This window comes from Rana temporaria, chromosome 3 (genome assembly GCF_905171775.1).
Source record: "Rana temporaria chromosome 3, aRanTem1.1, whole genome shotgun sequence".
NCBI lineage: Eukaryota > Metazoa > Chordata > Amphibia > Anura > Ranidae > Rana > Rana temporaria.
The window spans coordinates 428989740-429000723 of NC_053491.1; the positions used below are offsets into that span (position 1 = coordinate 428989740).

General features: G+C 47.5%; 1 protein-coding gene and 1 long non-coding RNA gene across 3 annotated transcripts in view; both read right to left on the bottom strand.

The window, feature by feature from the left end:
- The window catches only part of MAP2K7 (mitogen-activated protein kinase kinase 7), a 36190-nt gene extending 26880 nt beyond the window's left edge, over positions 1-9310 (bottom strand). The window contains exons 1-2 of one of the 2 annotated variants that reach the window (XM_040346309.1): positions 9095-9310; positions 392-439 (exon numbers count right to left, since the gene is read on the bottom strand). In XM_040346309.1, coding sequence (XP_040202243.1) covers positions 392-439; positions 9095-9212 — 166 coding nt within the window. In that variant the 5' untranslated portion in view covers positions 9213-9310. The remainder of the gene's footprint in view (positions 1-391; positions 440-9094) is intronic. The other variant, XM_040346310.1, reaches the window with a different exon arrangement.
- On the bottom strand, positions 6207-7405 carry LOC120933223. Its single transcript, XR_005748071.1, has 2 exons — positions 6818-7405; positions 6207-6783 (listed from the first exon to the last, which is right to left on the bottom strand). It is a non-coding gene; the product is annotated as an uncharacterized LOC120933223 (long non-coding RNA).
- Positions 9311-10984: the final 1674 nt, after the last annotated feature.

Sequence of the window (10984 nt, forward strand, 5' to 3'; positions counted from 1 at the left end):
ACAGACATAAAGGAACACAAATACACATACAGTAATACTTAAGCCATCTCTATCTTACCTTACAGTACCACATTTGCCATCAATCCTACCTTTTGTTCTCCAACCTTCCCCTGTTTGTTAGGTTTCCCTGAGCTCATGCTCTGTACAAAAAGTCTACATGCCAGATCCACACTGCATGCAACATTCCCCATCCCATGCACAAAGACAGGTGGGAGAGCAATGCCAAGCATGAGCAGAAGACTGAGGAAGAGGGGCTGTAGATACACATGAAGGGGCAGATTAAGAAAACACAGTAAAATTGATTTAAAGGGGGGGTGCATGTTAAGAGTGACATAAGGGGAAGTTAGCTGCGCCTGGAGCAAGTAAGGAGTTGAGAAGGGCGATCCGATACCTGCTCGCTGGGATGGAGCGGGCGTGGGGCTTAGAGTGATGAGAATAACTGGGGGAGAAATAGGGGGAAAAAATAAAAAAATCAACATAAAATACAAAGCAACCCAGGAGAGAACAGGAAACAAGAGGAGATTATGGTCTGAAGAGGAAAAAGGACATATGAACAAGAGAACACAGGAAGGAGTAACACGGGAGGGACAATGACAAAATAAAGAACAGCAATGGAGACTGGATGGCAGGGAAAAGGTCAAATGAAATGGAGAATATGAAGATATAAAACATTTCCCATACACATAAAATGGTAACATTTAATCTCTAGGGGAACACACTGCAGGAGCCACCTTTGTACAACAAAAATGAACATGGCTCGTGCCCAATTGTTTTTGCCTTGCCCATCTCGTTGTCAAGGAATGTACGTGATCTTTGGCTGCACCAAGAGGTAGGTCTCTGGGGAGCACCAAGCCCAGTGAGCTTTATGTGTTCACTAAACCCTACTGAAAATCCACTAGAGCAAGTAGCAACCAATTGTATCACCCCCAATTTCAGCTGTGTGCCAACATAAACAGCGGGTGTAGTCTTTCATCGGGAAAGCAATCACCATGCCTTTTGGTTGTATTTTCCTTCAGTAGCAAGACAAAAGGTGTTGACACTTCTCTGCCGGATTAAGATTCTAAGGCTCCATTCACACCTAGGCAGACAAATTCGCGGCGTTTTGTCGCCGCAAATCGCAGTACAAATAGCGGCGTTTTGTACCGCGATTTGCGGAGACAAAACGCCGGTATTGTCCGCCTAGATGTGCCCCAGATTGACCCCCTCTATGGCGTCCGGCGTGGAGATGTGAACCATCTCCATAGAGGGACATGTGTTTTCATCCATCTGGCGGCAGCGGCGTAGCACTACAGGCGTTAAAACGCCTAGATGTGAATGGGGGCTTACTAAAGAAGCTGAAGGTGAAGCCTCGTACACATGGAGTAAACCGAGCGTGTGTACGAGGCTTTCAGGTTTCTCGTCTGGAAATCTGGCCAGAATCTCGACGAAAAAAAAAAAATAGGAGATCCTGCTCTCTATTTTCTCGTTGAGATTCTTGTCAGCCTGTTTCCCGACGAGAAACCCGTGAGTGTGTTTACTTACATGTCGCCGTGGAAACCCACGCATGCTCGAAATTACTGAGGTGTAGCCCACCTGCATGTCCTCACCTTCTCAAGCTGTAGCCCACCTGCATGTCCTCACCTTCTCAAGCTGTAGCCCACCTGCATGTCCTCACCTTCTCAAGCTGTAGCCCACCTGCATGTCCTCACCTTCTCAAGCTGTAGCCCACCTGCATGTCCTCACCTTCTCAAGCTGTAGCCCACCTGCATGTCCTCACCTTCTCAAGCTGTAGCCCACCTGCATGTCCTCACCTTCTCAAGCTGTAGCCCACCTGCATGTCCTCACCTTCTCAAGCTGTAGCCCACCTGCATGTCCTCACCTTCTCAAGCTGTAGCCCACCTGCATGTCCTCACCTTCTCAAGCTGTAGCCCACCTGCATGTCCTCACCTTCTCAAGCTGTAGCCCACCTGCATGTCCTCACCTTCTCAAGCTGTAGCCCACCTGTATGTCCTCACCTTATCAAGCTATAGTCCATCTGCATGTCCTCACCTTCTCAAGCTGTAGCCCACCTGCATGTCCTCACCTTCTCAAGCTGTAGTCCACCTGCATGTCCTCACCTTTCTCAAACTATAGTCCACCCTTTCACGTATCTGAATGTCCTCACATCCCTTTAATATTTTCTTTAGATTAAAGCTATAATTCTTCCACAAAAGGTCCCAGAATGTCCTCACTTCCTTAAAGCGGTAGTAAACCCGCAGCAGTTTTTTTTTTTACATAGCTGAAAGGCAAAAGGCATAATGAGCTAGTATGCACCGCTTACTAGCTCATTATGAAATACTTACCTTGGAACGAGGCGTAAGGGAACTTACCTGGTCCACGACAAGGGAGATGTCATCTTGCCTCGGCATGTCTTCCGGGTATCGCCGCTCCAGCGATGCGATTGGCTGGAGCGGCGAGCGCGCGGGAGACTTCTTTCCGGCAAGGTCAGGCGGCTGCCGGGCTTTTAGCCGAGGATTGCGCATGCGCCCCTGCAATCAGCGGCTTATTGCGAGGGGAATATCTCCTAAACCGTACAGGTTTAGGAGATATTCTTTTTTTTACCTGTAGGTAAAAGTGGTAGTACAGAGTCTACTACCACTTTAAGCTTTGGTACCGACTAGCCCCGAGCCTGCAATTCTTCCATGGTTTAACATCTCCCACCTCCCCAATGCCTTTTCTGTAATGGCCATCCTTCCATGTACCTACATCCCTTACACCAGTGGTCATTACCCTGTCCTCAGTGCCCACTAACAGGCCAGATTTTATTTTTTATTTTTTGTTTACAAACGGTAACAGGCCAGATTTTAAGCATTACCTTGGAGATATGCAGACTAGAATACTGCAGTCACTGAGCAGCAAATGATATCACCTGTGATGTATTTCAGTTATCTTGCAAACCTGGCCTGTTAGTGAGCCCCGAGGACAGGGGTGATGACCACTGCCTTACACCTCAAGGTCCTTTTGTAGAGACCATCCTTCCAGGTATCTGCGTGTTCTCACCTGTCCATCCTTCCATGAACCTACATGCCCTCACTTGCTTGAAGCTCTATTTGCAGGGATAATCCTTCCCTGTACCTGCATGTCCTCAGCTGCCCGAGCCTCTTTCTGTAGAGCCCATTCTTCCAATAACCTGCATCTACCACCCTCAGACCTCTTTCTGTAAAGGCTATCCTTCAGTGTACCTACAGTGCCTTGAAAAAGTATTCATACCCCTTGAAATTTCCCACATTGTTATGTTACAACCAAAAACAAATATATTTTATTAGGATAGACCAACACAAAGTGCCACATAATTGTGAAGTGAAAGGAAAATGACAAATGGTTTTTCAATTTTTTTACAAATAAATATCTGAAAAGAGTGGCATTTGTATTCAGCCCCCTTTACTCGGATACCCCCAACTAAAATCTAGTGAAACTCTTAGCCTTCTGGAGGCAAAGAATAAGTAAATAGAGTCCACCTGTGGGCAATTTAATCTCAGTATAAATGCAGCTGTTCTGTGAAGCCCTCAGAGGTTTGTTAGAGAACCTTACTAAACAAACATTATGAAGGCCAAGGAACAGGCCATGGATAAAGATGTGGAGAAGTTTAAAGCAAGGTTCGGTTATAAAAAAATATCCCAAGCTTTGAACATCTCATGTAGAACTGTTCAATCCATCATCCAAAAATGGAAAGAGTATGTCACAATGCAAACCTACCAAGTAATGACCGTCCACCTAAACTGACAGGCCTGGCAAGGAGAGAATTAATCAGAGAAGCAGCCAAGAGGCCCATAATAACCCTAGAGGAGCTGCAGAGATCCACAGCTCAGGTGGGAGAATCTGTCCACAGGACAACTAATAGTTGTGCACTACACAAATCTGGCCTTTATTGAAAAGTGGCAAGAAGAAAGCCATAAGAAGTCCCGTTTGCAGTTTGTGAGAAGCCATGTGGGGGACACAAACATGTGGAAGAAGATGCTCTGGTCAGATGAGACCAAAATATAACTTTTTGGCCTAAAAGCAAAAAAACGCTACATGTAGCAGAAAACCAACACTGCACATCACCCTGAACACACCCCCACCGTGAAACATGGTGGTGGCAACATCATATTGTAGGGATGCTTTTCTTCAGCAGGGACAGGGAAGCTGGTCAGAGTTGATGGGAAGATGGATGGAGCCAAAAATACATAACAATCTTAGAAGAAAACCAGTTAGAGTCTGCAAAGTCTTGAGACTGGGGCGGAGGTTCACCTTCCAGCAGGACAACAGCCCTAAACATACAGCCAGAGCTAGAATAGAATGGTTTAGATCAAAGCATATTCATGTGTTAGGCCTTGTACACACGGTCGTTCAAAACCGATGAGAATGGTCCAACGGGCCATTTCCATCGGTTCACCTCTGAAGTGGCCTTATGGTCTGATGTGCGTACACACCATCGTTCCAAAAAACGATCGGGTCAGAACGCGGTGACGTCAAACACACGACGTGCTGAAGAAAACGAAGTATAATGCTTCCAAGCATGCGTCGACTTGATTCTGAGCAGCGGGTTTTGAACCAATGCTTTCTGTACTAACCATCGGTTTGGACCGATTGGGCAGCGGGCCATCGGTTCGATTTTAAAGCACGTTTTAAAATTTTGGACCGAAGGACAACAGACTGATGGCCTATACACACGGTAGGTTTGGACCGATGAAACTGAACCTCGGTCCATTCTCATCGGTTTTGTCCGACCGTGTGTACGCGGCCTTAGAATGGCCCAGTCAAAGTCCAGACCCAAATCCAATTGAGAATCTGTGGCAAGACTTGAAAATTGCTGTTCAAAGACGCTCTCCATCCAATCTGACAGAGCTTGAGATATTTTGCAAAGCAGAAATGTCACTCTCTAGATGTGCAAAGCTGGTAGAGACATCCCCAAAAAGACTTGCAGCTGTAATTGCACCAAAAGGCGGTTCTACAAAGTATTGACTCAGGGGAGCTGAAGACAAATGCACACCACACTTTTCACATATTTGTAAAAAATAAATAATTGAAAACCATTTATTATTTTACTTCCACTTGACAATTATGGGTCACTTTGTGTTGGTCTATCACATGAAATCCATTTACGTTTTTAGTTGTAACATGCCAAAATGTGGAAAATGTCAAGGGGTACGAATACTTTTTCAAGGCACTGTATCTCCCGCTGCGGCAATTGTATTCTAGCAACCACAGACGACACTGGTCAGAATACTGGAACATCTCCCACCACTCCAAGCTCCTTGTTTACAGAACATCCTTCCATGTACCTGCACGTCCTCAGCTGCCAACCCTTCCACGTACCTTCATCTTCCTCAGAACCTTTCTGTAGAGACCACATAATGCTGCATCTCCCACACTCTCAACCCTCCCTTTGTTAAGGCCGATCTTCTGTGTACCTACTACCTACATCTCCCATTACCCCAAGCTCTTTTTGTAGAGTATATGCACGTCCTCACCTACCCAAAGCACTCTAAAGAGACCTTCTATGAACCTGCACGTCCTCGCCTTCCCCAAGGCTCCTTCTGTAAAGGACATCCTTCCACCTACCTGAATGTCCTTGCTTCCACAAAAGTCTTCTGTAGTGGTCAACACAGAATCTATAATCCTCCCACCTCCCCAAGGCTCTTTCTGAAATGACCAAACTTCCATGTACCTACATCTCTCACTTCTCTAAAGCAGGACCATCCTTCCATGCACATAAAATGTCATCACCTCCTTCCTGTATAGAGCAAAGCCACCATCCTTCCACCTACCTCTTTGTCCTCATTTCCACAATGTCCTTTCTAAAGAGACAAACCCGGAGCCCTTTATCCTTCCATGTACCTGTATGTCCACACCTCCCCAATGCTCTTCCAGTAGAGACCATTCTTCCATGAACCTGCATGTGCTCACCTCCCTAAGGCTCCTTCTGTAAAGACCATCCCTCCCCCTCCCTGAATGTTCTCACTTCCTCAAAGTTCTTTCTGTAGTGACCAACCTCAATCTACAATCCTTCCACATCTCCCACCTCTTCAAGTCTCTTTCTGGAAGCACCATCCTTCCAGGTACCTTCACCTACCCATCCTTCCATGTACCTTCACGTCTTCCCCTGCCCATCCTTCCATGTACCTTCACGTCTTCCCCTGCCCATCCTTCCATGAACCTTCACGTCTTCCCCTGCCCATCCTTCCATGAACCTTCACATGTTCACCTGCCCATCCTTCCATGAACCTGCATGTCTTCACCTGCCCATCCTTCCATGTACCTTCACGTCTTCACCTGCCCATCCTTCCATGAACCTTCACATGTTCACCTGCCCATCCTTCCATGAACCTTCACATGTTCACCTGCCCATCCTTCCATGAACCTTCACATGTTCACCTGCCCATCCTTCCATGAACCTGCACGTCTTCACCTGCCCATTCTTCCATGAACCTGCACGTCTTCACCTGCCCATTCTTCCATGAACCTGCACGTCTTCACCTGCCCATTCTTCCATGAACCTGCACGTCTTCACCTGCCCATCCTTCCATGAACCTGCATGTCTTCACCTGCCCATTCTTCCATGAACCTGCACGTTTTCACCTGCCCATCCTTCCATGAACCTGCATGTCTTCACCTGCCCATTCTTCCATGAACCTGCACGTTTTCACTTTCCCATCCTTCCATGAAGCTGCATGTCTTCACCTGCCCATTCTTCCATGAACCTGCACGTTTTCACCTGCCCATCCTTCCATGAACCTGCATGTCTTCACCTGCCCATCCTTCCATGAACCTGCATGTCTTCACCTGCCCATCCTTCCATGAACCTGCATGTCTTCACCTGCCAATCTCCACCCCCAAGATTTTTTTTGTAGAGATCATCTTTCTGTGTACCCGCATGTCCTCATTTCCCCAATGCTCCTTCTGTAGAGACCATCCTTCCATGAATACTTATGTCCTCATATCATACCCCAACCACCTACCTAAATGTCCACACTACTGCAAGGTTCTTTCTGTAGTGACCAACCGCAAGTCCACAATCATTCCATGTACCTGCATGTCCTCACCTCCCCAGAGCCCTTTCTCTATAGAGCAAAGCTACCATCCTCCCACCTACATAACCATGTTCTCACTTCCACATTGTCCTTTCTAAAGAGATCAACCATCTTCCACGTTCATTCATCTCCAACCTCCCGAAGTCTTGAGTCCAGGACTCTTCCATGTACCTAAATGATCCCCTTACAGTAGTGATCATTTGCTCTTTTTGTACTTATTTTTATTTTTTAACCCCATTATGTTACTAAACATCTCAGGCCGGGGTCACACCTCTGTTTTTTGGTGCTTTTTACAGAAACACACTATACAGTTCCGTTACATGGTTTCCTATGGGACACGTTCACATCCATGATTTTTTTTTTTTTTCAGTTGCTGCGTATTTGGAAAGGACAAGGACTTAACGCAAAACAGTGCCAGTTTTTTTTTTGGTTCAATATACTTCAATAGAGAAGCTGCAGAAAAGCATTTAATGTGTTTTTGCGGCAATTTGTGTTTTGTAATCTGCCGAACAACAAATTGGCCCCAAAATTTTTTAAAAATGCTTTTTTTTAGGGCTATTATTCGATTAATCGAAACAATCAGCCAACTAATCGATTATGAAAATAATCGTTAGTTGCAGCCCTACTCTGCATGCTTCATCTTTCCACCTTCCCAAGGCTCTTTCTGCAAAGACCATCCTTAAGGCCGGTGTTCTGCCAAGAAAGCGGCAGTGTGTGGCACAATGTCGTCTTGATTGCGCAGGCTCCGTGTACAGCTGATCAACAGCTGTTCAGATTTTCAGCGGCTCCGTTGTGCTCCATACTGCGTAAGCACTGCGCCTGCACACTACAGGGCGGGCATTATTCGCCGGGGGACCTTTCTCAGCACTCCTCCATGTTCTCACCGCCCCAAAGCTCTTTCCGTATAGAGCAAAGCCATCATCCTTCCACCTACCTCCAAGGCTTCACTTTCACAATGTCCTTCCTAAAAGGGACCTACTCTCAGCCATTAAGCCCTTTATGTTCTTTTGTTTCCCACCTCCCCATTTCTGCAATGACCATCCTTCAGTCCAGCACTCCTCCAAGTAGTGCCCACCCCCGATCCTACCTACATCCATGTACTCACCTCCCCCATGCCCTCTGTGTAGTCCCCACCCCTGATATCACCATCCTTCTACCTAGCTCCATGTACTCACCTCCCCCCAGGCTCTCTGTGTAGTGCCCACCCCTGATCTCACCATCCTACCTCCATGTACTCACCTCCCCCAGGCTCTGTGTAGTGCCCACCCCTGATCTCACCATCCTACCTCCATGTACTCGCCTCCCCCCAGGCTCTCTGTGTAGTGCCCACCCCTGATCTCACCATCCTTCTACCTCCATGTACTCACCTCCCCCCAGGCTCTCTGTGTAGTGCCCACCCCTGATCTCACCATCCTTCTACCTACCTCCATGTACTCACCTCCCCCCAGGCTCTCTGTGTATTGCCCACCCCCGATCTCACCATCCTTCTACCTACCTCCATGTACTCACCTCCCCCAGGCTCTGTGTAGTGCCCACCCCTGATCTCACCATCCTTCTACCTACCACCATGTACTCACCTCCCCCAGGCTCTCTGTGTAGTGCCCACCCCTGATCTCACCATCCTACCTATCATCATGTACTCACCTCCCCCAGGCTCTCTATGTAGTGCCCACCCCTGATCTCACCATCCTACCTATCATCATGTACTCACCTCCCCCAGGCTCTCTATGTAGTGCCCACCCCTGATCTCACCATCCTTCTACCTACCTCCATGTACTCACCTCCCCCAGGCTCTCTGTGTAGTGCCCACCCTTCTTCTACCCACCTAGGACCCTCCTGAAATGGCCATGTCTGACTCCTGTCCCTTCCTCTCCCTCCATGTACAGCACACAGCCAGTCCTTGTACAGAGTTCCTGACTCCACACATCAGCCAGGGGGGGGGGGGGGGGGCTCCATCAGATGACAGGCTGCCTACCTGAAAGGGCCCCAGCATCCTGCCCCCCTCCCCCACACAGGGCCCTCCATACTCCCTGCTGCCCTCCCCCCTCCTCTGTCGTCCTTACTAGGCCGTGGACGCTGCGGGCTGATCTCCAGCTCGATCCTTCTCCTGGCCTCTCGGTTCTCCTGCTTCAGCTTGGCCTCCAGACGAGAGAGTTTCTGTTCCAGGGAGGACGCCGCCATCTTCCCTCCGCGCACTAATAATAAACAAACAGGCCAGTGCGCGTGCGTGTGGGAGAGGAAGACTGACAGATCAGCTCTGCGCTTGCGCGGCGGCCTGACAGGCGACAGCTTGACATCGCCGGGGGAAGAGGGGGGAGACTGACAGCTGGCGGCGCGTGCGCGCTCCCGCTGCTTCCGTACTGTGCACGTGAGGGACGCCGCTCCGACCGAGGGAGCCCGTGTACTGCGCATGCGCGCTGTGGCTGATAGGCTGTAGCTCAGGGGGAATAGTATTCTTTGGTCAAAAAAAGCTCCAGTCAGCGTGTTTATTGACTGCATTTGTTGTGGGAGTCTTACAGCACTGTAACCACTTGACCAGGCCATTTTTTGCGTTATGGCACTGCATTTATTTTCACTGACAATTGACGTTGTACCCAAATAAAATGTATGTCCCTTTTCCCCACAAATAGAGATTTATTTTGGTGATATTTGATCACCTCTGCAGATTTTATTTTTTGCGCTATAAACAAAAAAAAAAAGCGTCCATTTAATATATATAATTTATACTTTCTGCTATGAAACATATCCAATAAAAAAATCAGAAAAATCTAATTTCTTCATCAGCTTAGCCTGCATTTTGCTACATATTTTTGGTGAAAAACAAAAATCCCAATAAGCGTTTATTGATTGGTTCACGCAAAATGTATCACATCTACAAACGTAATAGGTTTATGGATTTTTTTTTACTAGTAACGGCGTTGACCAGCGACTTATAGCGGAACTGCGACATTGCTGCGGACAAATCGGACACTTACTGACACTTTTTGGGGACCAGTGACACCAGTACCGTGATCAGTGCTAAAAATAAACACTGTCACTGTACTAATGACACTGGCAGGGAAGGGGTGACCATCAGGAGCGATCAAAGGGTTAACTGTGTTCTTTGGGAGTGCTTTCTAACTGTGGGGGAGGTGATTTTACTGGGGGAAGGCAGATATGTGTGTTGCTGCTTGGAGGCATCTTCTTATTGGGGCGGGGGGTCTCGCTCCCCCTTCACCTCCATGGACTTTCACTGCCCTCCCTTCTCTTTGTCTTCTCCCCCATATTTCACCCCAACAAAAAGTACAGATAGAGATGAAATAACTAAAATGCTCCAAAATACCTCCCAACCCCTCCTCATACAGTACAGTAGATATATTTCACCATCTCCATCCTCTGCATGTATTCCACCATCATCTCCATCCTCTGTATTTATTCCACCATCATCTCCATCCTCTGTATTCTACCATCTCCATGTGTATTCTACCAGTATCTCCACCCCCTGTGTGTATTCTACCATCCTCTGTATTCTAGCATCTCCATTCTCTGTGTGTGATCTGCCATCATCCCCATCCTCTGTATTCTACCAACTCCATTCTCTGTGTGTATTCTGAGATTATGCCCATCCTCTGTATTCTACCATCTCCATTCTCCATGTGTATTCTGCCAGTATCTCCATCCCCTGTGTGTATTCTACCATCATCTCCATCCTCTGTATTCTACCGTCTCCATTCTCTGTGGGTATTCTGCCATCATCCTCTTACTCTGTATTTTACCATCTCCATGTGTATTCTACCATCATCTCCATCCTCTGTATTCTACCGTCTCCATCCCCTGTGTGTATTCTACCATCATCTCCATCCTCTGTAATCTACCATCTCCATGTTTATTCTGCCAGTATCTCCATCCCCTGTGTATTCTACCATCATCTCCATCCTCTGTATTCTACCGTCTCCATTCTCCGTGTGTATTCT